Here is a 20,960-nt window from a genome sequence, read left to right as displayed (position 1 = left end):
AACTCAAGGTATACATTTTAAGCATGATTTCATGAGAGTAAATGCTTTGTGAAATCTACTGACTTCCACATTTTGGCTTGCTTTCTTAAAATAAGATTTCGGTGATCAGTTTGTGCGTATATATTAGCTCCCAATGCCCACTACTAAACCAAATAACTTCTCAACCAGCACTACAAGAAAATAAATTTCAAGAAGCTGTGTGAAAACAAATGGCTAGATAGAATGAGAACTTCATCAGTACCCTCAGTGACACATAGGCTGGCAGAAAATCCATAAGAGCACCAATACTTAGACTTTAAGTACCAAAAAAAAAAAAATATTCTCCATGAGTCCACGTCTCATTTGATAAGATGAAAATCACAGCTTAATTAGCAATTCACCTTCAAGTACATTATCTGGTGATAAACAGGGTGTAAATGCAAAATGCAAGTGATTTTCTCCAATTGGGACATCTCAAAGATGCAGGTGTCTCCTCTGAATCTATCTCTGTCTGGTGGGGAATAACTTACCTCAAAGCCTCAGTGTAACTTAGATAAAAAACTCAAGAAAGAAATATGCTGAAACAGTCCACTAGATTCTGCTCTTGCCTGGCTAGTTAACTAATATTTTCTGTCTTCTTTACAAATGCTGCTTTTCACAAGACCCTTCCCTCAGAATTAACCAGAAAGTATAAGTCACTGATAAAGAGCTTGAACTAAAACATGGTTTCCTCAGTCCTTTCTGATTGAATATTATTTCAATTTTTTTTTTTTTACTTTACCTGTAAACAGATCAATCTCTTCTGTACATTCTTCATGCTAGCACACTTTTGTTATGCTTTTCCCTGCAAGCCTGAAATGCTGGGGTTTCAACCCCAAGCCCCAAATTAAGGTTGACATATGGGTGATTCCCACAGCCCTTCACAAAGGGGGGGTGAGTTTGCCTTCAGGCTTCCCTCTGGGGTGCAGCCGGCAATGCAGGGAGAGCCATTGGGTAAATGAGCCCCAGGGGTCCCACCTTAAGTAACCCAAGGTCAGGTGTCCCACTGAGGGATAAAAGCTGGGACCACTTGCAGGCAGGGGCAGTGTCTGTCTGTGAGGTGGATGCCCTGTGCAGAGTTTTCTGTTGGGGAAGGACCTCCCGCCTCCCTGGGACTGGGCTCCAGTCAGGTCTGGCTTGTGTAAACACGGGCTGTGTAGAGATTCAGTAGGTGGCTTCCTTGGTCTGATGTGTTTGGCTTGTTGACTCGGTTGTCTCCCATCCCTTCTATGGCAGACTGCATGTCACCGTTTATTCCACCCACTGTTGGTCGTGCGGTGTCGTTGTTGGGGTCAGCGGGACTGATGTTAGTTATGTATAATCTGACTGACTTGTTTGTACCCCCAGTGCTCACTCAGATACCGACCCTTTTGTACCAAATACAATTTGGTTCTTGGTTCATCTTTATGCTGGCTGTGTCCTTTATGCTAGGCCTGATAACTGGCAAAACAAAGCCTTAATCAACAGCTATCATTCTATTAGTCTCACTGATATCTTCCCTTAAGATTACAGTTGTTTCATCCAGCTCTTCATCTGTGAATACCATAGCATTTGTTACAATACATCTTTTGAGAAATGCTGGTTAGACTTTCTGAGGGTTCAATTTCATAGCAATGGATATATGTCCAATATTACACAGGACCTTACTCATTAAATTCAGCACTCTGAGTCTTCCTAAATTCAGTACCTTTGTACTCATGAATTCTATGATTTCATTCTGTAAGAGAGACAAGCACTAATTTTCTCTTTTATTCTTGCATATTTGAAAAAAATCCCATGTAAACACAACTCTGATACAAACAAGTGGATCTTCAGAAGCTGATTCATTACTCCACATTGCAGTGCTCAGCTCCACAAGCAGTTATCTCACAATTTCAAGTACCATAAAAAATGGTCAAGCAATTTCTCATTCTTGTCCACAACTGAAACCAGAAGTGTCCTGTAAGTTTTCATCTGCACTCGTTACACAGAGAACAATACCATTCTTACTTGTCAGCATTTCAAGAGATTTTGCAAAGACACAAATGAATTAATAAATAGGAAATACTGCAACAAACCATCAGCAGAGAAAATAATTTTATTGCATTTGCTTTCAAGATAATGTTTCCAAAATTTTCTGTGCCTCTGAGTTATAACCCAGTGTCATCCTTTATACACTGAGCTTAAACACTTCATGGCCTGTTTTAATGTGGCACTTTTCAGACCCAGCAATCACAAGGTGTACCTCAGACCTCTGCAAAAGACCTGGGATACAGATGGCTCGGTTAGTATCAAGTGCCCAGTAATCCACAAGATTTAAGAACATTCTTTCCTGGTGACTGCTGTCTACCATAAAAGACAAAACTGAACAACTATTTGCCACATATACCGAAGAGAGAAACAGATGGCTCACGCTAAAATGCTGTTTATTTGCTGCACAGATGCCATACATACCCACACAGTACCTTGTTTCATGTAACCACCACAGTCTAGAGGACTGAATTCATCACCTATATACAGTGTGCAAAGCCACAACACAACCATAAAAGCAGGAATGCACCCTACGTGACACAGTCTGCTAGAACTTCCCACCAAGCCAGCTCTTTGATTCTTACTTCACCAGACCGAAGTACGACAGCAAGTCAGGCCTCTGCTACACACGTGGGTGCCTGCGCCTGGTCACCAGTGGTCAGCACATATATTACACACTGAATGGCAGGCGAGCTGGATCTCTCTCATCTCAGATAACAGTGATAGTCAACATCAGATATTCAGGAGGTAAAATACACACTCTGCAGTCATTCTGTAACCTCTGTGTGACCACAACCTCCGCTGAACCTCGGAGTCCTTGGATAGCAGACTAGCAAAGGCTCTTAGCAGTGCTCTGCAAGGCAGCAAAAAGAACCTCTTTTAGGTTATCTAGATTTGATGTCAGGAAGAGGGAACAGGACGTTTGTACCACCCGCTTCCCCAATGCAGACAGAGACCCCAGGCTTACAAAGCCAACTTGGGCCTCCTGAAGGTCCAAAAGCTTCGGGCAGCACAGCCTCAAAGCCTGACGCCACCAGGATGATACTGCTGCCTGTCAACCTGCCAACACTAGGTTTGCTCACCCACTGCCAAAACCAGTGGTGCATCCTCAGCTTTCATGTGGCATTTTGCTGCTTTTTTTCCAGTCCTGGCCAGGACTTCCATGACAGATATTTGCCTAACACCTGAGGATTAATGCAGCAGAAAGCTGCATATAAACTCTCATTCCAAAGCTGAAGCTCTCTCTCCATGCTCAAAAATCCAAAAGAAACATGACAAAAGAAATCTCATCTCATAGAGTAGGTCTCTCAGGTGGGAAGGCTGCATTATGTTTGGCCACCTGCCACATACCACAAAACCCAGTCACTGCCATTTGGCTTTGCTCACTGAATCTCATCACATGGCCTGAAAGAAATACTGGAAAACCCAGTGCCCAGTACAATCCTTACCCCAGATGCTACTGCTAGGAGGGCAGTGAGAGGCTGAGCTGAGCAGCAGTCCTACTACAGCTCTCTGACCTCTCAGAATTATTCTGAAGATACAACAGTACCATGAGAATCTGAATACATGGTCCACGGTTTGAACACAAACAATGCAAAGGGTTGGAAAGCTGCAGCGCCCAGAAAGAGCCAGTGAAGGACAGCCCCAGCATAGCCTGAGCAGCTGGTACGAACCAACTTGGCCACGTCTTATGTCAACTAATGAGCTCCTGTGAAGATGCAACAAATGTGTGTTAGCATCTAATTCCTTTCAAATTAAGGCTGAGCAAAGACTTCAAGTCGAGACTGGCTTTGCCAATTTTCTGTGTCTTTAAATCCAGAGTAAGAGCACTCCTTCAAACAGCCTGTAAAACCAACAGTAATGGACTATAAAGAAAAGCCTCATTTTACTGGTTTCTGGCATGGGAAAACACAAGTTTATTTGTGAGATACCTATTTGTGACATCTCTATCTGCTTTCCTATGCAAAGCATATTCTGGCAGCTTAACCAAATTCTAAACAGTGCATCTCTCCTGCTAGACACCAGAAGGAACACTTAATAGTGTCTGATGCTCCTGTGGTAGCATACATTAAAAAACAGCCAAGATTTTAAGCTACCTAAATCTTTCTTGATCTAACACCGAGTTCTTAATTTTCCATGTTTCTGTTCACAAAAGTTGGCTCAACTTTGCAAACTTTTGCTGCCCAGAAACATTTCTCTGTTTCAGTCAATTGCAGGTTAGGAGTCTCCACAGCTAAAATACATTCACTGGCTTTGGTCCTCTCTGACAACCATGTTAAAGAACCTTTCTTTTTCTTTAATTTACTACCTTTAGTGTGATATAAGACAAAATATGAAATAGGGAATGAGGTGGTGTACATCAGACAAATTCCTTTGCTGTAACAAAAATAGCTCATTGCATCTGAGCTAATCACAACACTGTTCATGGATCCAAAATATGGGATGAAAAATCATACTGTATTTCATACTGTGGGACAGGGCAACAATCCTGCAAAATACAGGATGCCTAATTAACCTTACTGTAACACAAAATAAAAAGTTTCTCAAACAAGCAGTACAAAGTTAAGAGTTTTTACTCTTACTCTTTCGTATTTGAGATTTCTTTTCCCATGTTATTCGAGTTTCTGCTCCCAAAGTTCCTAAGACAAAGTGCCATCGGGCTGCAGTCTGATACTTCCTATGTAAGTATTTTGTAGGAAACAAAATGTCAACTTTGGTCCAAAATTAAGTTGGGAAGATAGGAGGCACTGCAAAGTATCGAGTTTCCATTACAAACATTTTATTTATGCTCTCTCTTACAAGGACAGGTTTAATGTTGAGGAATCTCAGTGTCATTGTTTGCTAGCTGAGCACTGCAGTTTTGTATCCTTTCAAACAGTGCATCCAATTGGAGATAACTGATGGAAGCACTGCACAGTATGAGACAGCCTTAGAGCACAGGCAAGGGAAAACTCACTTCATTCTGAAGTTTCAGAGTCAAACTGATTTGAAGATAATTAACATGAGAGAGAAAGGAAATATTTGTAAGTAAGTGTGGAAGATTCTGGAAAAATGTTCTACTGCTGGTGCCTATGTGTATGATACACCAAATACAGACAAAACCTATTTTCATACCTCAATGAGTTTGTCTCCTTTGACTACATCCAGATGTAAGCCCGGTGGCGGTTTCCCTGCCCTGGAAAATAAAGAAAGGAAAATGTAGTATCAAAATAAGTTAATAAAAAGTTTATTAGTGTTAGAGCTAATACTCTATTAGAGCTACAGACCTAACCTACACAAATGTAAGCAGAATTATTTCGGGAAAAATATGAAAATACCATAATTTTCTTATCCTCTCTGCAGATTCCTTCTGACAACACATAAAACATGATTTTTTACAGAAGAGTTAAGCTAATGGGACTTGAGGCACTTCAAGCTTTATGCCTCCAAATGTAAAAAAGCTAATTTACAAGATGAACAGAGCAGCTCCTAGGAGAACATGATACAAGGCCAGGAAGAAGTTAACAACTAGAGAAGGGCATAGGCTGAAACTGTTAGCTTAAGGGCCTGCTCAAGGGCTCTGTTTTCTCAAGTTACCTTCAAAACAGTAGCCCTCTACCCTTAGCTGCTGTGAGGAACAGAAATTTCTACCATCCTTCCCCTCTAGGACTGGCAATGGCAAAAAACCTGAAAGGGGTTTCACACACACCTGTAATATTATAAAAATGTTGGCCAACAGCCAGCGTTCCTCCACACTCACCCTATAACCAAACTTTTCTACCAACACAGGCAACATGGAAGAGACTACAGTATTGTATGGCAGAGGGACCCCTACCCTATGACAGTACAACCCTCTATCAAATTCTCAAACAAACAGCAGCTCAGCTCTTCCATCCCTGCTCACCTCCTGTGAGGCAGATTCACCCGTCAGCATCATTCCCACTTGGGCAAAGGGAGCACAGAGGCACGTGGGACTCAGCAACGCATAGCAAAATGATGCTAATATACAGGAGAACCCATGAGGATTCACAGCATCAAAAACATATTTGGTACTTAAAATCAGGTCCAAACCTAAGTTACATACTTTAAGTAAACTTTTAACTTTTAAAACTTAAAACCCTCCCCAAAACCAGGACACTACTGTGGTATCAATATGCTGCCCTTCACTACATAGAATCTTCGGCTGTTGACAGCAAATGATCTTTCTCTGCTCAGATGTTCTAAAAATCTGCACCTCTAGTACTTCTCCACCGGTAATAACACTGCTGCTTGTCTCTATGGCTGGACCAACTTTCCAGGCAATAGCAGTGACCCAGTTCTCAGCGGCACTGCTGCCCTTCTGAAGAACAACCGCAGAGGAGATCACATTGCCGATTCCTGCTTGCTCACTGCACGGAGCAAGCCAAGAGAACAGCCACAATGGGTAGTGACATTCTCAGCATGGCTGGAGAAGAAAGGTCACTTGTAATTGAAGTTGTTTGAGGGGGCTAAATACAGATGTTCACATTGCTGGGACGTGCCTTACAATCTGAAGGTTTCTTCTGCGTCCCCAGGTCACCTGGTTACTATACATATGCCCTCCTAGGTAACTCCATACAGTCCTCTATTATTTCTACTGCGCTCCTTTCTCAAGTATTGCACAAGCATTTTCCATTCTTGTTCCAAATCCATTATACCAGCCTGCTCAGAGCTCTCTCTGGCCCTTCCTGAATATACCAGTTGGGACTTTCACAACTTTTTTTACCAAACCCTTCTCTGAGACTGCGGATAAGAACAGACATGGCCGATATTGATTCTTATAGATAAACAAACAGCAGCAGCAAAAGCAGAGGATGCAAAGCTCCAGGGCAATCTGCTAAAACGGTGGCTGCTTCCTCAAAATAGATGAAATTTAGACTAGATATTAGGAAGCATTTCTTTGCAGAACAGGTTGTTAGGTGTTGGAATGGGCTGCCCAGGGAGGTGGTGGAGTCCCCACCCCTGGAGGTGTTTAAGATTAGGGTCGGCTTAGCGCTGAGGGATCTGGTGTAGTTGGGAACTGCTAATGTTGGGTTGATGGTTGGACTGGATGATCTTCAAGGTCTTTTCCAACCTAGACAATTCTGTAATTCTGTGAAATGGGATTACAGTGGAGTGAGGGAGAGACCAGGAAGTAAAAATGCTCCCAGTGAAGATACAGAATGTCTGATGAGTTCTACAAGGATCGACTTTTCCAGTAGCTCCAGTAGAGCTCGGGGACCGCCTTCTCTTACCTACAGCTCTAGGATCACACAGCCAGGCTACACCTGAGTATTGCTGTCTCGTCGTGTGCTCTCCTCAGGTCTCGGTGCTCATTTTTCACTGAAAACCAGGTTTCATGCAAGGATTCATGTCCACTTCTCAGCGTTTCCTCCTTTTGCCCCTGAGCACTGGCACACTTGTTTTTCTCCACTGCGTTGAAATTGTCATGTTCCAGTTACTCTGTGACACAACTTTTGATAATTTTCACAAAGCTTGCCTTCCTTACTTTGATCTAACAAAAGATGCTTCCTCCACCTTTTTTTTTTTTTCTTGTTTTCTTCCTTCCAAATAGTGAACCTTTCAACAAATCAACTCTACAAGCAAGTCTATTTACTTACTCAGTCTGGCCTCTGCTTTTCTTCTGAGTGATCTCTTCCTGGATACTCAATAGTCAGCCTGTCCTAAAAACATTTTAGCAACATCCTCAACATACCTGTTAGGTCACGGGAAAGCTCCCAAGTACTCTAAGCACAACCACTTTCCTATTCTGTAAACTGAATCCTGTCTGATGGTCATCTTTTGACATATACAACCTCTGAGTTTTCATTACCCCCTCTACTTTCAGTTTCACCCTTGCTGTTACTTTTTACTCTGCTTTTACATTCAACTTTATTTTAAACACAGAAAAAAAGCTCATCAGTAGCACAAGACAGTGCCTTCAGCTCTGAATTAAAGTGCTTACAAGATTTATCTATTCTCTGGCTTCTTTTGGACCAAGAATCCTTTGTAGACATTATTTCCCCTATCTACCTACGCCTGCAAAACACTGAACAAAGTAAGGCTGTAAATACTGATTATGACATCATCAAAACAAACTCACAGAAATAATTTCTGGTAGAAAACCACTTTGGAACAGGTTAAATCAGTGTCACAGTTTAGGCTACTAAAGTTAGATTCTTGAAAAACCTTTTAATGAAAAAAGTAGAAAGATTTTCCAGTTTTAATTCAAAAAGAATTTGCTTGAGAGTCACCAAAGTTCAGAAGTAATGGCTGTATTTGGAAATATCAACCACCTTTCACATGCTCTGCCCCATCACATCCCTCCACTCATGCATCAAGGAAATTAAATATTGAAAGGAAATCTCTTGCAAAAAAGTGCTAGAAGAAAGTCTGTTAGAAAACTGGTACTGTGCTGTTAGAAAGCAGTTTTTTCCCCTCTCATCTCCAATATTTTAAAAAAATGTCCTCTCCCACTAACTAATGTGCTAAATACCCACTAAATTAATTTTCCTACACTGTTCTAAAGGATGAAGAATTACTTGATATCAACAGATTCTCCTCTCCATAGAGCACATACGGAGAGCCAGCTTAGCACTGCTCCAAGACAAATGATCTCACACCAGAACTTGGCTCCAACACCAGTGCTTGTGTTTGAAAAAGAGAAACAAGAAGCTGTTCTGTGCCTTCCAGATTGTGTATCACAGCACCTACTGCCTGAACATCTTCTGCTCTCTACAGGTCAGCATTCTGCAAGTAACCTTAAAATAAGACCTGCAAGTGGACTAATTGTTAATGATAACTAGTTTGGTAAGTTTAAGTGAGCCAAAGTATGCTTAGACTGCCTGAATCACCAAAGGCTTACTTGGGAGAAAAGACGTCTTCCAGTGAATTAACAAAGCTGACTGGCAAGGAGAACATAACGGTATCATTAGATTAATTCTTAGGATCAGAGAAGAGGTGAGAAGACATCCCACAGTAGAGCTGTTCTTCACTAAGAAGGAGTCCAAGGAACTCAAAGAAATGTCAGAAGGAAAAAGTTTATGAGAATTGATAAAAAGAAGTAACAAACTGAAAAACCCAGATGGTATTTAGCCAAGCATTAAGAGGTATTAAATACCAGTTTTCTACACTTAACCGTTTTATCAATCTATTGCTTAAACTACCCTCACCATCAGAGAAAGGAAGGTATCCACGATGCTAATTTTAAAGCATATTTCAGGAGTAATGTGGAAACTGCATACAGTAAAGTCAAGTTCTGACTGGGAAACTGGTAGAATAGAACAGACTATTTCAGTTGGAAGAGATCTACAGTGATCATCTAGTCTGACCAAAAGCTAAAGCATGTTATTAAGGGCACTGTCCAAATGCCCCAAACACTGACAGGCTTGGGGCAACCACCATCTCTCTGGGAAGCCTGTTCCAGTGTCTGACCATCCTCTCAATAAAGAAATACTCCCTAATGTTGAAATGCTGGGGTTTCAACCCAAGCCCCAAATTAAGGTTGACATATGGGTGATTCCCACAGCCCTTCACAAAGGGGGGTGAGTTTGCCTTTAGGCTTCCCTCCGGGGTGCAGCCGGCAATGCAGGGAGAGCCATTGGGTAAATGAGCCCCAGGGGTCCCACCTTAAGTAACCCAAGGTCCGGTGTCCCACTGAGGGATAAAAGCTGGGACCACTTGCAGGCAGGGGCAGTGTCTGTCTGTGAGGTGGATGCCCTGTGCAGAGTTTTCTGTTGGGGAAGGACCTCCCGCCTCCCTGGGACTGGGCTCCAGTCAGGTCTGGCTTGTGTAAACACGGGCTGTGTAGAGATTCAGAAGGTGGCTTCCTTGGTCTGATGTGCTTGGCTTGTTGACTCGGTTGTCTCCCATCCCTTCTATGGGAGACTGCATGTCACCATTTATTCCAACCATTGTTGGTTGTGCGGTGTCGTTGTTGGGGTCAGTGGGATTGATGTCAGTTATGTATAATCTGACTTTTGTACCCCCAGCGCTCACCCATGTACTGACCCTTTTGTACCAAATACAATTTGGTTCTTGGTTCATCTTTATGCTGGCTGTGTCCTTTATGCTAGGCCTGATAACTGGCAAAACAAATGTCCAGGATAAACCTCCCCTGATGCAGCCTTGAACCATTCCCAGCCATCCTGTCACTGGATACTAGGGAGAAGAGATCAGCACCTCCCTCTCCATGTCCCTTCCTCGGGAAGCTGCAGAGTTGTAGAAACTGTATTACTGAGCAGAACTAGCAGATAAACAGCAATTGAGTAACAGCCAAACCAGACTAGAATCATCTAATCCATGCTTCAATACCCAACAATATTCATCCTCTGGAAACATCACAATATGTGGGGATGACAGTTCTTCCAATGGCAGGGAAAGATTTTTCTTGAATTAAAGAAGGGTAAACCTTCCTTTGAATTACACATAATCTGCTCCTTTCAGCCTTTCTAAGAATCCCAAAATGACAATGAACATCCTGAAAGAATGTCTTGTTTGACAGAATACAATCAAGCACTGAAATAGTTTCTATTCTACTTAAGATGAGCTGAATGTCCTGGGAAAGGAGTTAATGTGGTTTCTGGATAAAACTGATGTTTATCAGCCATATTAGTCAACCTCTTGCAAAAGAAAGTGGGCATATTCACAGATGATGAGACATGAGCAGGGAACTGAGACTGGCACTCCAGTCCAGAACTTGTTCACTACCTGTACAATGGAAGGGGAGTTACAAGATAGACTGTTTTCATACTCAAAATACTCCTAATGGGATGCTGAGGTTTTGGGTTCAGGGGTTTTTTGGTTTTGTTTTTATTGCAAGGTGATCTTTCCTTAAAACAGTACTCTTAAAGACTTGCATATAAGATGTGTCCTGTTCACACAATGGTCCAAAAATACTGTATTCGTGTTTCTTCAGACCATTTATCTTGTAAAATCAGAGCACTATGTAATCAAGAGCGCAGTGCTGCACCTGTATGACTTCAGGAACTTTACTTAACTTTTACATTCCTGTGGAATGATATCAGGCAGATCAAACAGACAAACCCAGAATAGGGAACCTTTTGCAAATCAAAACCTACCTCCAGTAACCAATATAGAATGCCTCACAGGAATACTCTCCCCATTTCCAACAGTTACCAACTCAAGGATTTCCTGAGCCACAGCTGCTATCGGTTTAAACAGCTCTCTACATAAATTGCTCTAAGAGCCCATGTAAACAATGCATTCACATAATTTTATACAATTTCACAGATCACCTACATATAACTGAAGCACTCTCTCCACTATTTGGCCACAAATCTGCTCGCTATCATTTTGCAAGCTCTAGGTCTTCTCCTCAAAAGAGCAAACATTTATCTCCTACAGACTTTGTTCACTGTGCAAGACACCCAACAGTCACTCTCAGTCACTCCTTTTCCAGACTGTCCTGGATTCGACTGGGATAGAGCTAACTGTTTTTTTTTTCCCTTCCTTCTTAGTAGCTAAAATAGTGCTGTGTTTTGGATTCAGTATGGGATTTGATGTATGTATCTGATAATTTACTGATGTTTTTAGTTGCTGCTGAGAAATCAAGGACTTTTCAACTTCTCATGTCCTGCCAGTGCGCAGGTACACAAGAGGCTGGAGAGCACAGCCAAAACAATGGGCTGGAAATGGCCAAGGGAATACTCCATATCATCTAATGTCATGCTCAGTGGATAGGTAAGGGTTGATCAGGAAGCTCCACTCGGGTTTTTGGGATGGTGGTTTCAGGACTCTCTCATCTCGGATCACTAGCCAGGAACAGGCTGGGCATCTGTTAGTAGCTGGTGAGCAATCACACTGTGCATTACTTGTTTATATTTTCTATTTTTATTATTACCATTATTTTAATTTTATTTAAATTATTAAATTGTTTTTATCTCAGACTACTAGTCTCCTTAACCTTACCCCTCCAACACTCTCCCCCATTCATCCCCTGGGGGTGGGGGAGCGAGTGGCTGAGTGGTGTTTGGCTGCTGACCGGGCTTAAATCACACCACAGACTGAAGAGGAGCCTAGGCTAACCACTCTAGTGCAGCTTGCTATGTGTTTGACTGAGATAATGGTTAAAAATAGTACTTGAAAGAATTCCCACGGTTTTTAAGGCAGCAAGTAGTATCGCACACTCTACCAGAATTACTGGGACAACCAAGAAGATGTAAACAAGGCTATCAATACAGCGGACTGGAATTTTTTTAAAAAGCTTTTGACAAGATTATCAAATGGTCTTGTTGAATTAAAGTGCGACAGGGAAAAGAACCATACATGAGGGAATGTAAATGATTAAGAGTCAGGAAAGAGCAGGGTTCTGCAAGGGCTCTGTGATGTTTCCTCAGTCTGGAAAAAAGGAGCCAACAAAGAAATGAGAAAAATCACTTATGACAACAGTTATAGAGGAAACTTGAATCAGACTCAAATGCTGCAAATGAATCTCATGATACTGAACTACTGCTTGAGAAAACAGCCAGGGGATGTGGGGGGAATAAAAAACACTCCTGAGTGCTAGTACATGCTAGAGACAGACCACCTCAACCATGCAAACACAACAAGGAGCTCTGAAAGACCTAGAGCCATCATGACTGTCTTCAGAAAGAATCAGAGGAACAGTCATCGACAGTTAACAAAGCAAAGACATCGTAAGGAAGAAACTGTAAAAATACAGTATTTGCACATCTTCAATGTTGTATTAGTCCTGGTGCTCTTGCTGAGAGGGGCACAAGACAATAACCAGTATGGATGGCTCCGTGCAAGGAGGGAAAAAAAAAAAAAAAAAGTACATTGCTTCAGAAGCTTGGAAAAAACACAGGCAAGTATCCATTCCCTTTGTCCTCTTAATGAATGCCACAAAACTAGTGTATTCATTATTTCTTGAAACATAAGAAGCAAGAAACCCTGGATCTGAAAACAAGGAGAATGCCTTTTCCAACATTTGCATAATTTGTGGAAAGAACTGTTACTCAGTGTTGTGGAATTAAACTGTAAGGTAACAAAGAAAAATCAGAAAATTTGTGGCGATTAGGTCTTGTCTTAGTTGTTAAATATGACCACCCAGACAGAGCCTTCAGCTCATAAAATCCCTTTTCTTCTGATGGCCAAAAGCCTAGAGTGTGTACAAGAAGACAGAATACTTAAAGCTTACGTGTAAATTGTTGGTCACTACACAGTATAACAGGAAACCATCTGGGCTGGGTTTTTCCATTAGTATGGCTTTTTTTGCTTTTTTGTATAGAAAGAAATCAGAATAAAGAAAAAACCTCCTCTTACCAAGATGCTGGTTGAACATAACGTTATTGCTGCTCTTGTGCATCAGTGATAGAAATGAGTCATAAGCCTTTCTCAAAGCACAGCATCTACACCACAGAAACTGAGACCAAGATAGCACTGAAATTTGTTTAGGTGACTTAATTTCGATGATACAAGGGGTATTATGACAAAGTTATGGCCAAAATCTTTTGGGTAATTATTTTAGCTCATGAAGAATGGTTTCTTCCCATGAGGAAGAAGAGGGCTGAATAAAGAGCTGACCAATAACTGTGATCCAACTTTGTCACGTCTGGAGGAAATATGATGGTTAGGGAATTTGAACTTTAAAAAAAAAAATGCAGATTCATGGGAGGCAATTTATGATTTCCTCTACTCTTAGAAGCATTACAGTAATTCTTGCCAAACTTCCAGTTGTAAGAAATAGTTAAAAAAAAATTGATGATTCCAGACCTTTCCTGAACACAAACAAAATTGCAGTGTTTTAGGAGTACTTTATGGAAGATTTCTGATGAGAAATGTGGCTGCTTCAACTGAACAAAGCATTCAATTTGTAATAAAGCATCTGCCCAACTTCACCTTGGCACTATGTATGTTTTCTTGTTACAGTGCAGTTCCACACAGAACTAGATTTTACTGGTTCCCTCTGGTTCCCTTGGTTACTTACTCAGGAACAAAGTCTCCATGGAATATAACGAAATCTGGAAATTGTATACAAAATTTAATTCCTGAGAGCAGGGCCATAAATGTTCGATTAGAAAGAACTACAGGTTTTATGACATCAAAAAATGAATTCAAATAGCACTGAAATAAATAGGAAAATGAAGTAGTGAGCAACAATGCAATGATTATTTGATAAGATTATTCCTACATTTTCTGAGAGAGAACAGGCATGCTGGAAGTGTAATTCACCTATAGAAATCCGAGGAAGACAAGACAGGACTGTAACCTTTATATGTACCAGGAGGCCTTGTTACTCTGGCAGTTTGACTTCCATCCTAAATTATTTGATCAAATCCTTTTATTTCCATCCTAATTTTTTTTGTTCTTTCCTTTCAGCTATAAAAAAAAAAATCCCAATACCATTCAGCTTTAAAAATACTTTAGCTAGTGAAAACCAATGTTGTTTTTCTTTTAACAGACAACTAAAGCTCTGTTGTGTCTCTAAGTTAAGATTGCTGTTTCCTCATCAATGAATTTTCCCACTGCAAGTTTCAGTTTGCTTTGAGCTTTTATTAACTAGAGGTAGCAGACTATGTATTTACATCAGGCCATCTACAACAGCACTGACACTTCCCTACCTTACAAACAGATATATAATATTACACATCAGGCAGAGTATTAGTCTATTCATATTTTTGAACAGTTATGTGTTACTAATGATTGCTGGTCATTCTGTGATTAGCCTATGTACTTGTGTATATGCCCATTTATTTGTGAATATGAACTTGCATCCTTTTACTTCTAAATAGTAAGTTTCTGGCTTTTAGAAGTTCTTGTTCTTAGTCCCTATTTTCCATCTTATACTGCATTTTATCTTGGTTTTACTGCTCTGGACTTCAAATTATACCAAAAGGACTGGATAATACTCTGGCCTCTATGCTAATCATGCTTGAGTCACTAATCAGCATTGTGGTCACTTTTTCAAGGTAATTAATGAAAAAAAAAAAAAACCAACAGTAAAAGGGTCAGGCTACAGACTCTATTCAACTCCTCAAAGTCAATTCCTTACACACTCACAGCTCTTGTATGAACCCCTCTGTCACTTCCCAAAATTATTGTTTCCTGTGTGTTTTGAAAGAAACAATCTTGAAAGCTGGTTCACCTGACAAAGTCAGCCTTTGGCAGACATGGTACATGTACTTCACTGCCTTGAATAATTATCTCCTTCAAAATATAATCTAGCAGCTGGACACAGTAAAGTTCAGGTTTTCTCATAGCAGCTACACGCATGGATTTGTTTGCCTTATAGAAGTCACCAGCTGCTTAAAATTATTAACAATTAAATATTTAAGAGGGCCATCACTGAACAAAACTAAGTTCTGCAGTAGGCTTTTAAAATATTAAACCACCTACAAGAAAAAATGATTTCTTCTGTATTAGAAAAATGTGTTTCTTCATTTTCTTCACCTTGTGCTCTGCAGGGCAGTCCACTGCTCTGTGCATTGCGTCAGGATGACACTGAGGAATCTGTATAGATTATTTCTGTCACTGATGGCAAACCCTCTAGTGCAGAATGACAGTCTAATGGAAAAAATCTGGGACAAACAGTCAAGGAAAGGAAGAAAAGCCCAAGCTCGTGGAAGGAGCATAGTGAACAAAAAAAATAAAGCATTTCAGAAAAAGCTATCAATGCTTTGGGACGTTATGCCCGCCAGAAGCACCAAGTAACAGAACTGAAGTTTTAGAAATGAGCTGACAGTATCTCTTTGACATAGCTACGATCCAGTGTTGACATGCCAACTGTGGTACCACACTGAAATGCTGGGGTTTCAACCCAAGCCCCAAATTAAGGTTGACATATGGGTGATTCCCACAGCCCTTCACAAAGGGGGGGTGAGTTTGCCTTCAGGCTTCCCTCCAGGGTGCGGCCGGCCTGGCAGGGAGAGCCATTGGGTAAAGGAGCCCCAGGGGTCCCACCTTAAGTAACCCAAGGTCAGGTGTCCCACTGCGGGATAAAAGCTGGGACCACTTGCAGGCAGGGGCAGTGTCTGTCTGTGAGGTGGATGCCCTGTGCACAGTTCCCTGTTGGGGAAGGACCTCCCGCCTCCCTGGGACTGGGCTCCAGTCAGGTCTGTCTTGTGTAAACACGGGCTGTGTAGAGATTCAGTAGGTGGCTTCCTTGGTCTGATGTGTTTGGCTTGTTGGCTCGGTTGTCTCCCATCCCTTCTATGGGAGACTGCGTGTCACCATTTATTCCACCCACTGTTGGTCGTGCGGTGTCGTTGTTGGGGTCAGTGGGACTGATGTCAGTTATATATAACCTGATTGATTTGTTTTTACCCCCAGCGCTCACCCATGTACTGACCCTTTTATATCAAATACAATTTGGTTCTTGGTTCACCTTTATGCTGGCTGTGTCCTTTATGCTAGGCCTGATAATTGGCAAAACACACACCTATATCCAGCTGAAGCTCAGTAGCCTCACTGAAGTATGTCCTGACCAGTCCAAAGAGAAATTTTGAGTTATTGCTATTAAAGTCATAGACAGGACAACTTTAACTCCATTGTGTTAGTTTAAAATTAGGTCAATTATTTAGGTTTCTAAGTATGGACTCAGAAGCCTAAATTTAGCTGCTTCATAAAAATCTTGGCTTACGTGACTACTATACACACCTTCATGTCCAACTTCAAGGACAAGGTGGAACTTCCAGAACCCAAGAGCTCATCTTCTCCAGAAATTTGTCTACAATCCTTGCCAGGAATAGCTTGTTCTTGGCTCAGAGAAACTGAAGAGGAATGATTGTTGCCTTTAAAACCTACTATTTCAAATTTATGTACAGTCCAGAACAAGCCTGACAGCCCAACTAACGGTGTGTCAAGATAGAGAGTAAAAAAATATTCATGATCCAAAATGCAGGTTAAACCAGGACAAAAAGGAGAGACAGGCAATATCCATTAAACATCTGATGGTCACCTCAGAACTACACCCCAGAACATTTGTACCTCACAGAAATTACTTTTACTCACTATACCCACCTCATAAGATATGGAGAAGTCTTAATAAAACTAGGAAATGTAACTTATCTAAAGATATTTTCTAATCTTATGACATGAGTAAATTCTAATCCATAGGAAGTACTGGCAACATTCTTATTCCAACTTTATTCCAATCTTAAATGCGTAGACCGTGCCTTTGCTAACATGTATGGAAGAATTACAGTACTGCATAAACAAGTATTGGCATAAGCAAGTGCATTTATTCAACGACAGCATTCATTATTTTTTGTGTCTTAAGCTAGTTTAACTGTTAGAAACACATGAAAGAATAAGTATTTTGTATTTTATAAGTATTCTGTAATTTATGGACTATGAAGAAGTAACAGCATAAAAACTACATCAAAGCCAGAACTTAAAACTGATGAAAACCTTGAATTTCAATAAAGAAGTCTTTTCTGGAAACTGGATACTAAAACACTATCCACATTAGGAAAGAACAGATACAATGATGGAGGCAAACCTCAAAAGCATAAGCAACAATTTAAAGACAAGAAAAAAAAAATTCTGTTGATTATATCTGTGTTTGCAGCCCCCAAGGCAGTTCTACTTAGAGACAGAAAAATAAATAGGTAGATAAAGACTGATTTTGATTTTAATACAGGTGGATGAGATTGAAGCTAATTCACTACAGAAGCAGCTGCTAATGACCACGAAGACTCTGCAACTCCATGTTTTTTGGTCACCCAACTCTTGCCTACAAAGACCTACACTGCTACCAGAAGAATTTTCAGTGCTTCTGTAAGATATCAAGGATCCTGCAGGATACATTTATACTGAGACTTTCAGGTAGACAGAACTTCAAATAACAATACTGTTGGCCCAAGCTTGCTGCTTTTCACTCTGGAGATTCCTACCTGTGAAAGACCCATCACTTACTCAATATCGTAACTGTGTGCTCTTTGGTTTGCTCTGAAAGAAATAAATACTTTAAAACTGTGAGCTAGAGTCTGTAATTCAGTAGATGCCAGTGGAAGTCATGTAAAGCTTTAACATAAAATATAGTCTACTTTTTTACAAACTAGAAAATAAACCATAAATAAATCTACCTGGTAGAAGAGTTCCTCCCTTCTACTGGATGTGGCAGTGGAATACCACCAGTCATACCTACCTAACACATCCCCATTTTCAGTTTTACTATTCAGCAGAATATAAACACTGTAACTGGAAGCTATCCATACTGGCTTCCTGATACAGTTGGTTTTGGGTTGGTTTTTGTGTTGCAGGTTTTTTTTACACTTATGAAATAACAGCTTGCCTGTTTCAAAAGAAGCGTTGAGGAAAAATGTTAAGATTTTCCACACAAAACCAAATCTTTCACCGATATTAATTTCCACACATACACATGACAATTTGACTAGGATCAAACTGTATCGAGTATGCCTGCCACTACACTGGAATAAACATACAGCTTGCCCAAACTCACTCCAAATTATTATAATGTGCATAGGTACAATACAGCTACAAGGGAAATGAAAGAACCTCCTTAGAATGCATAAGGAGAGAGTCTGTGTACAAGCCTTGTTTTACCTGAGAAGGATTTTAGAACAAGGGCATTCAGGTTGCAAAAAGCAAATTATCAAAAATCTCAGAGATGTCACAACGAAGCAGGCCCTGGCACCCGAACATGATGCCCTTACTCGCGGGTGTGAAACCCTGGCTTGGATCATCTCCCTGGCGCCCCTTACACCTCCTTTCTCTATCATTCAGCGCAGTGGATTGTGCTTTCAAACCAAATCAGGTCAGCACCAGCCCAGCGAAGAAAGCTGTCTGCAAGATCCGGCCCTGTTTGCAGTGAGAGACAGAAAGTATGTACCTAAAGGCCCTCACAACTGTAGTTGTTACAGCCCTCCCCTTCCCACGGTATTTAGGAATTCTTCTGCAATAGCATTCAAGTTACTGAAACTAAACATTTCACAAGGTACACTTCTCCAGCTGTTCAATCTACAGCTTTCAAAGGCAGAAGTCATTCAAATTCACCACTGAATATAATGCTAGTTGTGAACACCTTTGTATAAAAATGATAAGAAAAATAATTAAACGTATGTCAAATTTCAAGTTGAACACCAAGAAAGCACTAACACTGAGTAATTTTTGGCTTTATCTGCTCTATTGTGCCATCATTTTACAGAGCACCATCTTGTCTCATATGTTTGTTACTGTATATGTTGAGCACAAATAAAATATGAACACACATGAGCAATTATTTTCCATGAGAGGGTTAAATGTTTTTACTAACTAAAGCAGTCGCTTATATACCAGGTCAAAATTAAAAAGCATATTCACTGAGCACTATCATCAAAGCACTGAAAGGTAGGGGACCTGTAGTAAAAACCAGATGACTATGCAATTACGGACTGCAACCATGCATGCACATACATAGCTACCTCATACAAATATACAAGTGCTGGACTTTTCAACTGTAACGTTGTGTCATTTTCTGTGTGATTTAAAATATAACTGCAGAGAACCCCCTCAGTAATCAATGCTCTGGCACCCGAAGAAGAGGGCACAGCAAGGATCTATGTTAGCAATGTATCAGAAAATTCAAAACAAATGAAACAGGGCCCCAGGTACCTAATCTACGGCCCTGCTTTCAACAGAAGGTCGGACCAGACGATTTCCAGAGATCCCTTCCGACGCAGACTTTTATACGATTCTAAACCCAGCCAGATTCACGGTCTTGATACTGCTCCTCCAACACATCGCTGTGCCCTGACTTATTAAATCAAACTAATGAAAAAACCCAGGCTAGTTTCAAGCTGATGGATTTCTCATGCTGAACACTTAACTCCAGCAGAAAATTTAATTTGTACCACATCACACATTCTGTTTAAGCCCTTGGGAAGTGACACACATCTCCGGGGAGCATTCTAAGCTCCGGCCAGCGCTGCACTGTGGCGTTAAGCCGAGGCAGCCCGCAGGCGGTCGCTGCCGATGGATGCACCCGCGGGGCTGCACCCCCGAGCCCGGACCCCTGCTAGGCCCCGCGCCGCCGCCGCAGCAGCCGGTCACCCCCTCGGCGGGAGCAGGGAGCGCAGGCCCGGGCAGGCGGCCTCAGCCCCCGCGCCCCTTCCCGCCCCGCGCACGCCCGGCCAGCCCCGGCCCCCGCCGGGCCCAGCCCCGCCGCCCGGCCGCGCCGCCGCTCCCCCGGCCCGGCGGGCACCCGCGGCTCGGCCGCAGCCCGCAGAAGGCCCGCGGCACGCCCGGAGAGGAGCGGCCGCAGCCCGCCCGCCCGCCCGCTCACCAGCTGGGGCACTCGAAGAGCGAGAGGCCGCCGCCGGCGGCGGAGTTCGCGTTCGCCGCCATCTTGCATCTGCCCCATTCAGGCGGGCCGAGGGCAGGCTGGGAAGCTGGAGGACCGGCGCGGGAGGCGGCGATCCCGGCGTGCCCCGCGCGGCGCCGGCGGGGCGGGGCGGGCCCAGCGGCGGGGCCGCGCCGGCCGGGACACGGGGCCCCGCCCCCGCAGAGCCGCCAGCCGCTGCCTCCGTGTGCCCGCCCGCCCCGGGCACCGCCGCGCCGGCTCGGGCCCAGCTGGCGGCCGCCGCCCTCGCTGCCGCGGGACGCGGTCGGTGCTGACAGGGAGGGTCGGTGAAAAGCTCAAGTGTAACAGCAGGGGAATAACACGGATCAACCCCCTCCGTAACAGGCGTTCAGAGCCCTACCTAGCCGCTGTTCTAGCGCTTCCACTTTTGACTGGACAGCAGACGGAAACCCCGGTAATGCGGGGACAAGTACAGAAAATCGAGTTCATACGAGGGGAAAAAAATCACATTTCTCCAGTGTCATCCCAGTGAGCTGCAGCTCCTCCAAGAGCTGTTCCTCAAAGGACCGTGCAGGGACAGCTACCGCGACAAGCAGCATGAGCAAGCTTAGCCCTTCGCGGCTGTCACGGCGAGCGCCAGACTTCCCAGAATAAGTTTCCAGCAACTCTGAGTGGTAGAAAACACATCGGA

At 42.5% G+C, this 20,960-nt stretch overlaps 1 protein-coding gene and 1 non-coding gene across 2 annotated transcripts in view; both read right to left on the bottom strand.

The window, feature by feature from the left end:
- Nucleotides 1-20,375, bottom strand: part of PPP1R8 (protein phosphatase 1 regulatory subunit 8) — a 28,156-nt gene extending 7,781 nt beyond the window's left edge. The window contains exons 1-2 of the mRNA XM_074926039.1: nt 20,252-20,375; nt 5,143-5,203 (exon numbers count right to left, since the gene is read on the bottom strand). Coding sequence (XP_074782140.1) covers nt 5,143-5,203; nt 20,252-20,313 — 123 coding nt within the window. The 5' untranslated portion in view covers nt 20,314-20,375. The remainder of the gene's footprint in view (nt 1-5,142; nt 5,204-20,251) is intronic.
- On the bottom strand, nt 2,133-2,298 carry LOC141970068 (small Cajal body-specific RNA 1). Its single transcript, XR_012635148.1, has one exon.
- Nucleotides 20,376-20,960: the final 585 nt, after the last annotated feature.

The sequence above is a fragment of the Athene noctua genome, chromosome 24 (genome assembly GCF_965140245.1).
Source record: "Athene noctua chromosome 24, bAthNoc1.hap1.1, whole genome shotgun sequence".
Lineage (NCBI taxonomy): Eukaryota > Metazoa > Chordata > Aves > Strigiformes > Strigidae > Athene > Athene noctua.
This window is presented reverse-complemented; position numbering and strand designations above follow the sequence as displayed.